This window comes from Schistocerca serialis, chromosome 2 (genome assembly GCF_023864345.2).
Source record: "Schistocerca serialis cubense isolate TAMUIC-IGC-003099 chromosome 2, iqSchSeri2.2, whole genome shotgun sequence".
In the NCBI taxonomy this organism is placed as follows: Eukaryota; Metazoa; Arthropoda; class Insecta; order Orthoptera; family Acrididae; genus Schistocerca; species Schistocerca serialis.
In genome coordinates this window covers 917,367,945-917,386,360 of record NC_064639.1, presented here as the reverse complement: position 1 = coordinate 917,386,360, position 18,416 = coordinate 917,367,945, and the positions used below count along the sequence as shown (strand labels likewise).

General features: G+C 42.0%; 1 protein-coding gene across 1 annotated transcript in view; it reads right to left on the bottom strand.

Moving 5' to 3' along the window:
- LOC126456516 (sterol O-acyltransferase 2-like) overlaps positions 1 to 18,416 on the bottom strand; it is a 164,081-nt gene that overhangs the window by 29,799 nt on the left and 115,866 nt on the right. The window contains exons 5-6 of the mRNA XM_050092264.1: positions 11,073 to 11,261; positions 9,182 to 9,345 (exon numbers count right to left, since the gene is read on the bottom strand). Of these exons, the coding sequence (XP_049948221.1) occupies positions 9,182 to 9,345; positions 11,073 to 11,261 (353 nt within the window). The remainder of the gene's footprint in view (positions 1 to 9,181; positions 9,346 to 11,072; positions 11,262 to 18,416) is intronic.

Here is an 18,416-nt window from a genome sequence, read left to right as displayed (position 1 = left end):
ATAACTCGCAGCAATACAGCTAAAATTATGGCAAACAAAAGTCATTATGGCAAACAAAAGTCATTATGGCAAACAAAAGTCATTATGGCAAACAAAAGTCATTATGGCAAACAAAAGTCATTATGGCAAACAAAAGTCATTATGGCAAACAAAAGTCATTATGGCAAACAAAAGTCATTATGGCAAACAAAAGTCATTATGGCAAACAAAAGTCATTATTTGGAACATTTCTCCATGTATCTTTACCAGTAAACTGACAATCCAGAAATATCTGAACACACTTTAATGTATTGTAAACCTGACACTTCTCCACAGTTTCACACACAGGTGAAGAGGTCTTAGCGAGCATTTCATCCAGCCCTTGCGGAGACTGTGTATCTAATTATTCGATAAATAATAATGAAACGCCTCTCAGATTCTTTTCATGTTACTGAACTGCTGCTTTCATGCTGTTTCGCACTCAACCAATTGTGAATGGGGTATAGACTTTTCAACTAAGCACCGAATCCTGTGTATATTACCCACATTCTGTGCCTCCAAAATTCTTCTCTTTATACTGTATATGAGTGAGTGAGTGAGTGAGTGAGTTTGTATGTTGAAACTGTCTTTCACATGGTAGCAGTACAGTGTCTGGCTGTCCACTGTGGTAGTAACGGTGCAGCCAAGATGGCTTTCTCAGTCAAGGCGAAGAGCTTTGTACCTTTTGGTAGTATTTCGATAGTAGTTAAGTTGGTGGCGAAAAGGACCCCTCTTATTTCTTCTGGCTACCTGGAGGAAGTTCGTTACAGGGAGATGTGTTAATGACAGATGCTGTGTAGCTATTCTAACTGATGTACACGTTTGATTCGCTAGTCCAGTTTCAAGTTCGGTAGTCTAATTCTTACATTTTCGAGAGTATCTTACATATTTTGTATTTAGTAAGTTTTTCCGGTTCTTGCTTTGTGTAAACGTGGCAAAACGAGCGCTGTATCACTTGAGAGATACAGAGGCGATCGAGTGTGCCGGAACTTAACCCCAGTTCACTGCCCTTAGCGCCACGTCATCATAATGCGCCTGTGCATAGCATACAAAGTATAGCGCCATAATCTAAGAATGAAATTAAGAACTAAAGTACCTTTTCCAAACTTTGGCAACATATGCTTCAGCGTATTAATGCTAAAATTGTTAAATCTCAGAGTGATCAGATGAATTTGTTTCCCTAAATACATTGTTTTAGGGGAAAAAAACAAGTGGAGCTAAATAGTGATGCTGGAAAACCAAAAATAGTCCAGAATGTGCACATGTATGTCACAATCAACACTTACAAGTTTCAACTTGATCGAGACAACATTTCAGTCAAAACTGGCGTATTACGAAAAATCGAAAGCGCTAAATATTAGACTCAGATATATCAAAACTCGTATAAAGTTTCAGTTTGACATAAAAACATTAACTTGGTGGCCCCATTAAGCTACCTGTAACAGTTTTCAAGAAATTCACTAAAAACTAAATTTGGAAGAAGACCATCCCTATTTCAAATAGATTAAGTATCAGTTAAATTAATGATAGTTCCGATTACGGCAAGTGATTACATCCATTAAATAATAGAGTCACAATAAGTTTCAAGACTGATGTAAATACCAATCAATATAATGTAACTTAAACAGGCAGTTTCAGAGTTAATGTTCTGTCAGTTGCGTTCTAATAATTCTAGCCGGCAAAGTTTAAATACAGTCGAGCTAAAACTTTCTCTTTAATTAAAGATAACTTAATTCCATTCATATAAAAATTATGAAGATTTTAAATTGGTCCATGACAGTGCTACAATGTGTCCAAGAAAGCCGCAATTTAAAGGCATAGAGCAGATGACATCAGATGTTCCGTTCGACCGTCCGCTGCGCCGATGTATAAATACGGCCTGAGAGGCAGTACAGAGACACCTCGCACCCAGCTATCACTGTCTTACGCACTACCTCGGATGACGTCACAGACAATCTGCTGCTAAATTCATGTTTCCGGTAAGAATAGGAAGTGAAATCGCGAGGACTGTAACACCGTCCTGGATCGCTTAGATTTCGGGGAAGTAACTTTGTGTACGATCGTAATGTTAACAAAAGTGAGATTATTTTTCACTTTTCTAACAAACAATTAACTTTGATTATTAGAACTCAGGGCGAAAGATCATTTAATGGGAACTTATCGTAGAGGTCGCCTCTGAACTATTCACAGTGCTATTTATGATAGAGACGTCGTCGTCGTCGTCGTCGTCGTCGTCGTCGTCGTGAATATTACTACGTTGTGCGTGTACATTTTTATCAAATATATGAATCAGAAGTCAAACTTTCATTTATAGTCATAGTTCCTAGTCTCGTTGAGTAGAAACATTTCTTTCAGTGAGTACAATAAGACTGTGGACTTGCAGAATGAGGACTATGGTCAGTATGTTGTCCATCGCTTTCTGGCTGATTACAGAAATAGTTTTCAGGCTGTCGTGAAAGACGGCGACGAACGAAGAAATACGATATTTATTACGAGTATATTACTATCAATCCGCTGCCCCACAAACAGAACACGTGAGGTACGAAGTCGTACTCTAACACGGGTTTGAAGGTCAGTTTTCTGACTTTTCTTTTAGTTGGAATATATGTGTTATGTTTTCTAGTTTGTTTTATTGCTTGTATTTCGTTTCAGTTTTAAGAATGTGTAGATTCGTTCGTACCACGTGGTAGTAATTTCACGGTGTATAATTTCAGTACAATCTTGTGTAGATTTTACTCCTAATTCTGCTTGATATTTTATACGTCTTCGTGTCTATATGATTCATATTTGTATTCTTGAAGTTTTCAAGAGTTCAAATGGCTCTGAGCACTATGGGACTTAATTTCTGAGGCCATCAGTCTCCTAGAACTTAGAACTCCTTAAACCTAACTAACCTAAGACATCAAACACATCCATGCCTGAGGCAGGATTCGAACCTGCGACCGTAGCGGTCGCGCGGTTCCAGACTGTAGCGCCTAGAACCGCTCGGCCACTCCGGCCCGCCTTTTCAAGAGTCTTTGTAAGTAGAATGAAATTTTCACTCTACAGCGGAGTGTGCGCTGATATGAAACTTCCCGGCAGATATCAGCGCACACTCCGCTGTAGAGTGAAAATTTCATTCTAGAAACAATCCCCAGGCTGTGACTAAGCCATGTCTCCGCAATATCGTTTCTTTCAGGAGTGCTAGTTCTGCAAGGTTCGCAGGAGAGCGTCTGTAAAGTAAGCTGTGAGGACGGGGCGTGAGTCGAGCTTGAGTAGCTCAGTCGGTAATCGTGTTCGGCCAGAGAGCCGATTGGCCTCTGTAATAAAAAACTCAGTGGAAGGATCAACCACCGAACTTGAACAGGATGTCTTGCGACGTCCGCAACGACCAAACAACGATCAACAACGAATAAAATGAAAAAAAAGTCGGTAGAGCACTTGCCCGCGAAAGGCAAAGGTCCCGAGTTCGTGTCTCGGTCCGGCACACAGTTTTAATCTGACAGGAAGTTTCAGTCTTTGTAAGCTTTATTTTTTCTTGAATATTCACGGCGTTTACGGGAGTTTCACTAGAGTGTACCTTAGTTTCATGTAGAAGACGATGGATATAAATTTCTTTGTCGGAAAGCGTCCCATAGTATTCGTATTCACAATAATTCAATCATAGTGATAGGGATGACTGAGCTATGACTTATTGCGATGGGTAAAATTTTTTATCTCTATTTTTGTACGTGTCGATCGTATATGTTTATATCAATTTTCCCATGCCCGTTTAAGATTTCCATTTTATTAATCACCACAATATACCTCAACACTCACTACAATAATAGTATTAGTAAAACAACAGGCAACGACAAACATACTTTAAAATTTCTTTGTGAAGACTGTTTCTCATACAAACCCTCTGTTTTCTAAGAATTTTAATACATCCAGCCTGCCGTTTCTGACGTGCAAAAGGCAGACCTAATACTTTTAGATGTTTGTCTGATTATGATTTTTTTGTTGAAGTTTAGGATCCTGCTTGCTGAACACTTTAGTAATACTGACGAATTCAGTGATTAATTCATTTCTAATACTAATTTTCCCAGTTTTAACTAAATTGGGTGGTGACCCATCAAAATTTCGTGACATACGGGTCTTGCATTAGACTGCAGTGTTCCACATAGCCTAGCTTCCCCCCCTTTTCTACTCGAAAATCACTTTACATTTAACCAGTCGCCCATTAATAACCATTTAAAAATTCTAATCCCAGATTTACTCAGGGGGTCAAAATTACAAATATGATGGTCACAATAACAGGTCATCTGTGTGCTTATCTAAGCAGTCAATATGCACATTTCTAGTAAAATATTTTTTCTCCTTGTTCTGGACATCGACGTGGTTAGAGTCAGGAACGTCAGAACGTGAAAAAGTAGTTTCAATTTCTGCCCATGACATTTAGTAAACTCACAGTACGGCTTAGATCGTTGAAGAAAAGAGGCTTTTTTTGTTCAAACTGGCGTTGCAGACCCACTACCACCGAGGAATACTGTTCACGGGATCCTGATTGATGCCACAGCAGAAGAGCCAGCCTAAGTGCCAGGGAGTTCCCCCCGTCACTCTGCCTAAAAAGCCACAGGAGTGGTCAGTGCAACCACTCCAGTAAATTTGGCTGAGGAAATTCATTACCTGTGGAGACGCTTCACCGCGTACCCGCTGAGCCAATGAAAGAAATGAGACGCTTTCCGGGCCCCTGTCTTACCCAAGTTCTCAATACACCCAGTCCTCTCAATCACGAGAAGAAGAGTGGAAGTTGCCGCCAACTTTGCTTAACATGTATTGGCAACCATTTGTATGGAGTAATTTCTGTGTAGAGTCACGTCGGTAAGGATATGGTCGCGGCAGGAGGGTATCCACGTGCCTACTTCAATCACCCTAACTACGCGCACACGCCATCTGCCGTGGTTAGGTAAGAGCTGCCGCATTTGCTGCCCTTTATTTTCATGTCTATAATTTCTCACGGTCAACAGTGTCTCCCATCTTCATCTCTAGGTTGTTTCAAATGTTTTACTGGTTAGGCCTCTTGAGCGCTGAACGAGCAGTAATCAGACAATTATTTTTCCTCTTTTAACTTCACATTCCCTTGGAGGACTCGCTATACAAAGAATAATCTAGAATTGTGGACTTGTGCAGTCCCATTATCTAGAAGCTACCTCTCCTTCTGTTGTATTTTATTGCTTTTCTTGTATGTTCCTGTGGCCCTCCCTCTATCCCTTACTTTGTAACATGATACGGCTGAAAACTCCGCTGTAGATTCGATATCCAATGCAAACACCGTCTAGATGACAAGGTCTTCAAGGTAAGCTAGCTTTATTCTGGAGGCACGTATGCAGTAAGAGCAGCATATTCAAATACTTGGTTATTCAGTTTAATTATTTCACTAAAGGTGTTCTAGTGAGACATTTTACTCAACCCAGCACCACTGCTACACTACGAATTTTTAATTGCCTCAATTGAATGCATTTATTTTGCAGTAAGTAAAATGTTGCCCGGCAATAATTTGCACGTAAAGGAATAAAAAGCAATAAGAAAAGAAATCTTATTTCCTTAAATACAGATAAAGCCTCTCAAATCCCACAGTATTTTTCTGTAGACCTTTATCTTCACTATAAAATTTCTACTACTCAGTCCTCCAACTGCAGATTTTTCTACATTATAAGTTATAAGGTTTCTAGGTGGGACTCGCAGATCAGTAGGTAAGTGCCCGAGTGTATATTCATAGGCCTGTGGTTGAATCCTCTCAGTTCAGGGACTTTTTTTCCGTCTTCACTTCCTTTATGTCTAGGAAAAGTTTAACGAAAAATGGGAAGCTGGAATTTGGTTAGGATTCCACGTAAAATTTCTAGTCTCCCTGTAACTGGATGTACAATCTAGTTAAATTATCGAAAGATACCCACAGCACCAGGCCCAGTAAAGCACTGTGGTCCTTATACCAACTCTCAGATACTGTGGACTGCTTTTACATTGTTCCAGTTACATAAATATCGCTTCTTCTCCTCATATTTCGGCTGTATAGCGCCCAGCCATCTTCAGAGTGAGCCGGGTGACTGGCGCTCCAGTACTACTACAGTCATTTTAAACCCACGGACCGTGCCACTGTGCATTCTGCCATAGATACACAAGGCGACGGGGCGTTGATCAGCGGCAAAGTAGTTCAACATATGCATGGAATTAGATCTATAGCTACACGGTGATATGTAAATTTCACTGCGAGCTGCAATTTTGCGACGGAATCCGCCACTTTCTGTAATGAAGACCCCAAGATATCACAACTGCGCAATTCGTAGTGATATTTTGGTATCATCGTGTGGATCGACTAAGCTTTAGAAGAAGTGAAATTTATGTGTGTGTACGACCGAAATTTTAAGGAACAATGACTGTGCCGCGAAAATTTGAAAATGATTCACCATTGTTTTTAGAGTTTGTAAGATAACCGATCAGGAGAGCTCCTGCCTTGAAATGACTTAAATTTTACTTATTCTACTACCTTTTCCCAAGTGTATAACTTGTTATGTTTAAAATGTCTTAGTCACTGTACCGCTGGGAAGATAGTTTAACATCAAATGCAAAATTCGCATCGGACAGAGACAGACGAAGATACCTAACAGAACGTATTAAAATACGTATCTGGAAAACGCAAATATGCCACGACTGTAGAGAAAAAATTTCACAAAAATGTCAGAAATACTGATACGAGCAACAAATTTGTAACATCGTGTCGGAAACAGCAATTAAGTGATAATACGGTATGACACCGTTGCCATCACATCCCATCCCATTAACGCTACACACCAACTGCAAACACTGGCGAACTAATACCTGTAATATTTTACATCCAGCACTCGCACTGTGCTAACAGCAATAAATCACGAAACATTGTCGGCAAGCGAAGATTTTTTTCCACAAACTATCACAGCTAAACCAGCTGCCACTCCATGGCTGTCAACATACAATACATGACGCCACAGTAAAGAATGAACTTAATAGAAATGCAGAAAGTAAGTAACGTATCTAACTTGCGAGGATACAGGGTAACAAAAATGGACAAAAACTGTACTTTGTAAGGTAACGAGATCGGAGGGTGTCATTGAACGCATACTTAGGTGCCAAGTCGGCGGAAACAGTTTGCAGCCAATCCCAGGGCAGCACGTTCCGTAGGCTTCTTCCTCATAAGAGCGGTTGTTGGACAGTTGGACAGACGGGCAGCTTCACAAACCAGCAATTCCCCGCCCCTCCCCACAATAGAGGAGATTTTCAAATGGACAATAGGGACGGCAGCCTGCTAAAAACAGTGGGACACGAATTCATTCTTGGCTGCAGAGTATGTTCCATGGAAGTGCGGTAGCACTCGTGGATGAGTGACCAGATTTGGCTATATGTATATTCGTTAGCATGTGAATTATATACCGGATATTTTAATAGTACATATATTTAGTTATATGAGTAACATGTACGTGTATTACGATAATCCTAACAGGAAAGTTTCTTTTAGTGTTCTGTGCTGCTAAATACGCATTTTGTTCACTGGTAATGCTTAAATATGCCTCCATTCCAATCATCATCGTCATAATCATAATACGTTACACTAAGTGCAGCTTCGCTTTTCGTACCTCGACACGCATATAAGCTGAACTTATTTTCGCCGACTGGTGTGGCCGAGCGGTTCTAGGCGCTACAGTCTTGAACCGCGCGACCGCTACGGTCGCAGGTTCGAATCCCGCCTCGGGCATGGATTTGTGTGATACCCTTAGGTTAGTAAGGTTGAAGTAGTTCTAAGTTCTAGGGGACTGATGACCTCAGCAGTTAAGTCCCTTAGTGCTCAGAGCCATTTGAACTTGTGACTTGTTTGCGGGTGAAAGCCTAGTGATGACCCTGTTGCTCAATAGTTAATCTGTTTATACGAGAGGTGTTAAGTAAGTAATGCAACACTTTTCTCAGCTGATTCCGATTTAAGAAATGAGGAATTTGTTGTGGCGTATCGTGAAATATTGCCGCTTCATCACCTATAGTTTCACGAAGTTCCAGTAGGTGGAGGCGCCATACGCAGCCTCCAAAAAGGCGTCTCTAACGGAGGTGCCTTCCAAGAAGAGAGCAGTCACCGAGTTTCTTTTCGCGGAAAATCAGAGCCTTGTGGATAATCATAGGCGCTTGCAGAATGTCGTCGGAGACCTGGCAATTAACAAAAGCACGATGAGTCGTTGGTCGAGGGGTCTGACATCATCCCAACAAGGTAGAGCGAATCTGTCCCCCGTCCCGCGTGCTGGCCGGCCGCTCACAGCTGTGACTCCTCCAACGTTTGAACGTGCGCACACACCTATTCGAGATGATAGACGACTCACAAACACATCGCTACACAACTGAAGTCTCTGCTGGTAGTACTGACACACTCGTCCTCTAGTTGCAGTACTCAAAGGTTTGTACCCGCTAAGTTCGTCGCCGCTTACGCACCTTGCGACTTCCATTTGCGTAACTCTATGAAGAATGCACTCCGCAGGAAGCAGTATGTGGATGATGGGGAGGTTATTGTGGCATCAATACCTTGATTGCGGGGTCCAACAGTAGAGTGGTACCATGCGGGCATACAGACCTGCACAGTAAGGTGGCCTTAGGTCATCACATTGGAGATTATGTTGAAAAACAGGGTTTTCTAGCCCAAAGAGAGGGTAATAATCTGGTGTATAGGAATCTTTAATAAAATTGACCTTTCAGAAAAAAGTATTGCATTAATTACTGAACGCCCTCGTATTGCGTTCCAGAGTTACTAGTTGCCTTGTAATATTGCCTTAGTTAAATGTTAGTAGGCATAAGCTGTGGGAGAATGTGGAAATGAAACGCAGGTGCGAAAGAAATGAAACAGCATGCACTGTTCAGGAGAATACTTGTCACAGCCGCTCAGGAACTACGAGTAGTCTCACAGCGCGCAACCCCTGCCAAGATACCCAAATAAAACCAAGAACACAGTAAGGATGCGAAGGTTGTTAACCTTCGAGATCTTGTCGAAAATTTACGTTAAGTGAGAAATTGGGTCCATGCTTAAATACAGAGCTTCTTTAAAAGTTTTTTGGCTGTTAATACAAAATGTTTCCTAAAGAAAGAGATACGTCATAACGAACCTACCATCTTTGTTAACTATCAACAGATTTACCTTGGATACGAATCCCTGTATAACAGTGTAGGCACGAACATGAAGTACAGAAATTTGCTGAATTCCGGAACCAGCCTGGAACTTCTCTCTGTATGTGGCTTGTACGCCAGAACATGCGGGACGTTGCTGCGAATGAACGCATGCGTCTTCATCAGCATCCTTACCTAGAAAATGATAATTGTCATAAATGAGAGCATTTACGATTTTGAAAGAAAAATTAAAGGGTTGCACGTAGTGCATACAACAATGCCTGAGAGTTATAAATCTTGAACTGCCGAAAAATTTAACAATATCAAATGTCAAATTTCAATTTCAATGTGACAGGCTATTAGGTAAACTGGGAAGAAATTACTGGTTTAAGATTTGACGAAGCAGGTTGCGAATTGTATAATTCACGGAAAGAACAAGCACTATACACTACTGGCCATTAAAATTGTTGCACCAAGAAGAAATGCAGATGATAAACGGGTATTCATTGGACAAATATATTATACAAGAACTGACATATGATTACATTTTCACGCAATTTGGGTGCATAGATTCAAAGCAATCACTACCCAGAACAACCATCTCTGGCCGTAATAACGGCCTTGATACGCCTGGGCATTGAGTCAAACAGAGCTTGGATGGCATGTACAGGTACAGCTGCCCATCCAGCTACAACACGATACAACAGTTCATCAAGATTAGTGACTGGCGTATTGTGACGAACCAGTTGCTCGGCCACCATTGACCAGACGTTTTCAATTGGTGAGAGATCTGGAGAATGTGCTGGCCAGGGCAGCAGTCTAACATTATCTGTATCCAGAAAGGCCCGTACAGGACCTGCAACATGCGTTCGTGCATTATCCTGCTGAAATGTAGGATTTTGCAGAGATAGAAAGAAGGGTAGAGCCACGGGTCGTAACACATCTGAAATGTAACTTCCACTGTTCAAAGTGCCGTCAATGCGACCAAGAGGTGACAGAGACGTGTAACCAATGGCACCCCATACCACCACGCCCAGTGATACGCCAGTATGGCGATGACGAATACACGCTTCGAATGTGCGTTCACCGTGATGTCGCCAAACACGGATGTGACCATCATGATGCTGTGAACAGAACCTGGATTCATCCGAAAATATGACTTTTTGCCATTCGTGCACCCAGCTTCGTCGTTGAGTACACCATCGCAGGCGCTCCTGTGTGATGCAGCGTCAAGGGTAACCGCATCCATGGTCTCCGAGCTAATAGTCCATGCTGCTGCAAACGTCGTCCAACTGTTCGTACAGATGGTTGTCGTCTTGCAAACATCCCCATCTGTTTACTCAGGGATCGAGATGTTTCTGCATGATCCGTTGCAGCCATGTGGATAATATGCATGTCATCTCGACTGCTAGTGATACGAGGCCGTTGGGATCCAGCACGGCGTTCCGTTATTACCCTCCTGAACACACCGATTCCATATTCTGCTAACAGTCATTGGCTCTCAACCAACGCGAGCAGCAATGTCGCGATACGATAAACCGCAATCGCGAGAGGCTACAATCCGACCTTTATCACAGTCGGAAACGTGATGGTACGCATTTCTCCTCCTTACATGAGATGTCACGACAACGTTTCATCATGCAACGCCGGTCAACTGCTGTTTGTGTATGAGAAATCGGTTGGAAACTTTCCTCATGTCAGCCGTTGTAGGTGTCGGCACCGGCGCCAACCTTGTGTGAATGCTCTGACAAAGCTAATCATTTGCATATCACAGCATCTTTTTGCTGTCTGTTACATTTCGCGTCTGTAGCACGTCATCTTCGTGGTGTAGCAATTTTGGTGGCCAGTAGTGTAGTTAAGATGTACAAAATTTTGATTTGTTATCTAATCAGTGGTCAGCTGCTCCCCGTGCTAATACTAACCTGTTCGGCAAGAATGATCATAGCAGATACGGGGGGCAGCCTGTTGGCATACACAATTCGCGCCGGCAGCACAAAGAACTGCGTCTGGAACCACAGCAGAGACACCAGGCCACCAAGGTCCAGAACGCGTCGCCCGTACCCTGAACCAGCATCGGATTGTTGAGTGGCAGCGTTTAAGAAAAAAAGACACTAAAAATACACACAGACACACAGACACTAAAAATACACACAGACACACAGACACTAAAAATACACACAGACACTAAAAATACACACAGACACTAAAAATACACACAGACACTAAAAATACACACAGACACTAAAAATACACACAGACACTAAAAATACACACAGACACTAAAAATACACACAGACACTAAAAATACACACAGACACTAAAAATACACACAGACACTAAAAATACACACAGACACTAAAAATACACACAGACACTAAAAATACACACAGACACTAAAAATACACACAGACACTAAAAATACACACAGACACTAAAAATACACACAGACACTAAAAATACACACAGACACTAAAAATACACACAGACACTAAAAATACACACAGACACTAAAAATACACACAGACACTAAAAATACACACAGACACTAAAAATACACACAGACACTAAAAATACACACAGACACTAAAAATACACACAGACACTAAAAATACACACAGACACTAAAAATACACACAGACACTAAAAATACACACAGACACTAAAAATACACACAGACACTAAAAATACACACAGACACTAAAAATACACACAGACACTAAAAATACACACAGACACTAAAAATACACACAGACACTAAAAATACACACAGACACTAAAAATACACACAGACACTAAAAATACACACAGACACTAAAAATACACACAGACACTAAAAATACACACAGACACTAAAAATACACACAGACACTAAAAATACACACAGACACTAAAAATACACACAGACACTAAAAATACACACAGACACTAAAAATACACACAGACACTAAAAATACACACAGACACTAAAAATACACACAGACACTAAAAATACACACAGACACTAAAAATACACACAGACACTAAAAATACACACAGACACTAAAAATACACACAGACACTAAAAATACACACAGACACTAAAAATACACACAGACACTAAAAATACACACAGACACTAAAAATACACACAGACACTAAAAATACACACAGACACTAAAAATACACACAGACACTAAAAATACACACAGACACTAAAAATACACACAGACACTAAAAATACACACAGACACTAAAAATACACACAGACACTAAAAATACACACAGACACTAAAAATACACACAGACACTAAAAATACACACAGACACTAAAAATACACACAGACACTAAAAATACACACAGACACTAAAAATACACACAGACACTAAAAATACACACAGACACTAAAAATACACACAGACACTAAAAATACACACAGACACTAAAAATACACACAGACACTAAAAATACACACAGACACTAAAAATACACACAGACACTAAAAATACACACAGACACTAAAAATACACACAGACACTAAAAATACACACAGACACTAAAAATACACACAGACACTAAAAATACACACAGACACTAAAAATACACACAGACACTAAAAATACACACAGACACTAAAAATACACACAGACACACAGACACACAGACACACAGACACACAGACACACAGACACACAGACACACAGACACACAGACACACAGACACACAGACACACAGACACACAGACACACAGACACACAGACACACAGACACACAGACACACAGACACACAGACACACAGACACACAGACACACAGACACACAGACACACAGACACACAGACACACAGACACACAGACACACAGACACACAGACACACAGACACCGGCATCAGAATGAATAGATTGCATAATGACAAATACGTGAACTTGGTAGCTGGACAAATTTGGTAAATATTATACTTCAAACATTTTTGGTAGTTTCAAATGAGTGTCTATGTCAGTTGGTTACCACCTGAAGGGGACAGTGTAGCTCTTAGTGTAGTAAGTGTAGCTTTTAACATTATGACAGCATGAAGTTCGAGGGGAAACAGCGATGGTTCTGTTACATTTTGGCACACCATTTTTTCAAAATATTGCGCAGCAGTGTTCAAAGGTTGAAAGATGGTCGCTTGTGAGTCTTTTCTGCAGCACACAGGCAAATAATGGCGAAAGGTCGGAGGCGGGGTGGGGGGGGGGGGGGTGTTGAAGGGAGGTTGGCAGGAGTTACCGAGATCAGGAATGGCAAGTCGAAAAAGAGTGGCAGATTTATATATGCGTGCGTATTATAAACCCCTTCCCTAAGAACATTTCTCTTTCATACCACCTGTGTGTTGCCACAGATGAGGTGTCACTGATCTCACGCGAGGTGTATTTGCTTCCACCGCCCCGAGTGGTATGCACAAGTTCTAATAAACGTTTATCAACCTCCAGTCTTCTATAGAAACTGTTCCCTGCGCACAAAATAGCGCGAAGGTCGTGAATTCGGTATCTTGAGACCGTAGGAGAGACTTAGCGCGGAACTTATCTTGGGAATAATTACACAGGTAATCAGTTTGTTTACACGGGATGCCCCCGCTTTTTATTGTCAGAAGAGAAACTGCACAATCACATTACACTGTACTCAAAAATAATTTCTTTTCTACAGCAAATTAATGAACTGGGTATTTTCGTAGTTACAGCTCTCATATTTACGAACTAGACATTGTAAATTAAGTTTTAACTGACACCTTGCAGACAACAGCTCTGTCTCCGAAAATAGTCTGCCCAGCTCTATCTTACTGCTAAACTACTTCGCCCGTCATGTAATTTAGGCGCGATCCGAAGATCTCCGAAGTGCTTCGTCTGCCTTTTCGTTTAGCAGTTTTTTATTATTCTGCAGGGTATTAATACAGGGTGGAGCAGAGGAAACGCATGTTTTTTGAACCGCTAGTACGCGGCGACGAGAGAGACAATGCAAAAAATGGTTCAAATAGCTCTGAGCACTATGGGACCTAACTGCTGAGGTCATCAGTCCCCCTAGAACTTAGAACTACTTAAACCTAACCAACCTAAGGACATCACACACATCCCTGCCCGAGGCAGGATTCGAACCTGCGACCGTAGCGGTCGCGGGGCTCCAAACTGTAGCGCCTAGAACCGCTCGGCCATTCCGGCCAGCAGAGACAATGCAGTTTCAGTCGCCATGGAGCGTTGAAGCTTAGAGCATCGTGTGTTCGTTGTCGAGCAGTAGAAACAATGATTCTGTAGTCACAGTGAAACGTCTTTTCTGTCAAAATTTTATAGCTGGACGTCGAGGTGCAGTGCCTGATCGAAATAATGTAGTCCGATGGGTTGCAGCGTTTATAAGTACTAGATCTGTGATAGAAAAGAAACCACCTGGTCTTCCCCGTTCAGTTCGTATTCCGGAAAAAGTAGACCGAGTGAGAACGGCAGTTCTTGCTAGTCCGAAACGATCGGATGGACGACAGGTTGTAGGGCTGGGTATGTCACGTCGTTCGCATCACCGCATCTTACATGATGATCTTAAGTTTCACCCGTACAAGATAATGATCGTCTAGCAGCTTAGTGAAGGGGATTTTGTGCAGCACAGAGAGTTTTGTCGCGTAATGGACGAAATTTTTACGGAAGATGCAGATGCTACAGTCTTCATGGGTGATGAAGCACATTTTCATGTGGACGGTTACGTCAGTGTTCAAAATTGTCGGTACTGGGCTCTGGAGAACCCACATGAATTACACGAAAGACCTCTCCACAGTTTAAAAGTAAGTGTGTTGCTGCATTTCAAAGATGGGGATTGTTGGACCCTATTTTCTTGAAGAGGAAGGAACCGCAGTTACTGTGACATCAGCGCGCTCTGTTAAAATATTAAACAACTTTCTTCGTCCGGAAATTGAAAGGCGTCAAGTGAACATGAGAGAAATATGGTTTCAGCAGGACGGTGCCACAGCTCGCACAGCGAGAGCATCCATGGAAGTGGTTCGACAAATGTTCCCAGCACATGTTATGTCGAGAATGGTGATGTTTACTGGCCCCCTCGCTCGCCCGATTTGTCGATATGCGACTTTTTTGTGGGGAAATTTAAAATCAAAAGTCTACATGAACAAGTCTCGCACAGTCGATGACGAAGAATTCCGTTCGTCAGGAAATTGAAGCCGTGCCGAATGAAATGTTGGAGAGTGCCATGCGTAACTTTCGCGAGAGGATCCAATTTTGTACCCAGCAAGAAGGACGTCATCTCCAAGACATTTTTCGAACCTAATTAAAGTATGTATATTTCAAAACTGCATTAGAAATCTATCACTTAATGCTTGTTTGTTATTATTTTTATCAAACTGTGTCCCAGTCATTCAGCAGTGGAAAACATGTGTTTCCTCTTCTCCACCCTGTACTTTTGAAATAATGGAATGACAGCACGCGACTGAGATGCTTTAATTTGAAACTTAAGTAAATATGCTGCTCAGTTTTTCTAATAATAGAAGTTTATCATTTTGGCGTGCAACTTCCGAATGTAGCAGTCAAACGCTGAGAAGGACCACAATTTAGGCAGCCTTTCTCACGATATCCGTACAGAGTGAACCATCTGTCATCGGTACGTCACACCAGGTTACGTCATCTTGTTACTGCTGTCTTCTCAGCTGCTCTAAGGAGAGCTTCTTGAAACCGAATATGATGGCTGTAAGACCAGAAATATTACACATGCAAGACACCAGTCATTGAATGTGCCTCTCAGGGTCTCCATCAAACTGACCTTCCTTACACAAGCGATATTTTATTCTCAAGGTCCTATCGATCGCGAAATGGAAACATTGAGAAATGTTTCCTTTTCAGCGTTTTCTACACCTTCGAGCTACTTCTCTACGTAGTCTCGCTCCTACTTGAGGTGTTTGTCCTAGGAGTGTACTGACTTTCCGATACCCTCCTCACAGAAGGCAGCCACCTGGGCCTTCTGCCCATTCTCTACGCTGCTCTGCAGCAGACTGTTTGTGCCAAAACACTGTCCTCATAGCCAGCTGATCATGTGAGCAATGAGATGAAAATAGGAAGTTGCGCAGACCCGACTATGGTGGGTGATCAAACATTCGCCATCGAAAACGCTGCAAGAATGTGTCGTAAAGAGACCAATGCCTGATGACAGCATTCCCCTTCCCTTGTTCTGAATTGCCCTTCGTAGACCATTTCCTCCAACCACCTGATCCATTCTAACAAACTCATCTGTTGGCAATCTCTTTCTTCCCTGACCGACTGAATAATGAATTAATGTACGTCATCCTTCAGAAGTCTTGCACCATTGCTGTTCTTCCCAGTCACGCATGACAGTTACGTTAGTGGGCTGCAAGAAATCAGGTGGAACACCTCAGCATAAAGAAATCTACACTGAGGTGACAGAAGCCATTGGCTATCTCCTAATATCCTGTTGGGGTCTCCTTTTGCCCGGCAGTACACCAACTCGACGTGGCATGGACTCAACAAGTTGATGGAAGCCCCCTGCAGAAATATTCAGCCATGCTGTCTCTAAAGCCGTCCATAATTGCGAAGGTGTTGGCGTTGCAGGATTGTGTGCACGAACTAACTTCTCAATCATCCCCCAGAAATGTTCCATGGGATTCATGTCGAGAGATCTGGGTGGACAAATCATTCCCTCGAATTGTCCAGAATGTTTTTCAAACCATGCGTGAAAAATTGTGCCCTGGTAACATTGTGCATTGTCATCCACAAAAATTGCACTGTTTGAAAACATGGAGGTTATAAATGGTTGCAAATTGTCTCAAAGTATCGAACATAAGCATTTACTGTCAATGATGGGTTCCAATCCACGTAAATGAAGTCCACACCATTAAGGAGCATAGTGCCTCATTCACAAATTGGGTCCATGGCTTGGTGGAGTCTGTGCCACACTCAACCCCTACTATCAGGTCTTACCAACTGAAATCAGGACTCATCTGAGCAGGCCAGGTTTTTCCAGTCGTGTAGGTTCTAACCGATATGATCACGAACACAGGAGAGGCACTGCAGGCAATGTCATGCTCTTAACAAACACTCACGCGACGGTCGTTTGCTGCCGTAACCAATTAACAACCAACTTCAGCGCACTGTAGTAACGGATACGTTCGTCGTACGTCCCACATTGATTACTACAATTATTTCATGCAATGCTGCTTGTATGTTAGCACTGATCAATCTACACAAATGCCGCTGCTCTCGTTCGTTAAGTGAAGGCCGTCGGCCACTGTGTTGTCGGTGGTGAGAGGTAAAGCCTAAAATTTGGTATCTCTGGCGCATTCTTTACACTGTCGATCTCGGAATATTTAATTTCCTAACGATTTCCGAAATGGAATGCCCATGCATCTAGCTCCAACTACAATCCCTCATTCAAAGTCTTTATTTCCGTTTTGCGGCCATAATCCCATCAGAAACCTTTTCACGCGAATCTCCTGAATACAAATAACAACTCCGCCAATGTACTGTCCGTTTATACCTTATGTATGCCATACTACCGCCATCTGTGTATGTTTATCATTATACCATGACTTCTCACCTCAGTGTAATGGCTCTACTCACTTCACAATGTGTGGTAGACACTGTTATAGACATTGTACGTGCTCACTGCCCGAGTGACATGACGTAGTCAGTGGGAATACTACAGAGACTGCACAACATACATGAGCAAAGCTTCATCGGATTTCTAAGATGGTGTTAATTTCACGACAGATCTGACCTTAAAAGAAAAAAAAAGGGAGAAGCCTTCTTATGTAACCTCATACCATTACATCTGCTAATAATTAATGATTTATTTTAGTCAAGGTAAAGTACCATCTTTAACAACAAAAGGGTTTGAAAGATTGACATAAAAACAGTATACAAAAGAAGGGTGAAGGAGAATGAACTTTCTTGTTGCGAGCAACAGACAGGCTGGAGGGGCCTCCGCGAGACAGAACTAGTTATAAGTACGCCACTGCATTGAGGACATACGGGTCGGCAGAAGCACCCCTTGAGAAGTCATCAGCACAGTCCAGCGAAAAACGCACACAGTAAGCGGTCATCCAAGTCGACGCTACCATTGCAGACGATGCTTCCAGATGCTGTCGTGGAGACTCCTGACAATTACGGGCTCAGACAGCTCTTACCAACTAGTCTGCAAGAATTAAATGGGTTCTGGAGTACAAATGACCACAGTTTTCTACACCACAAAGCGACAGCCACCATCATGTAGAACCATCCCTGTATATTCAGAGACTTGCTTGAAGGACCT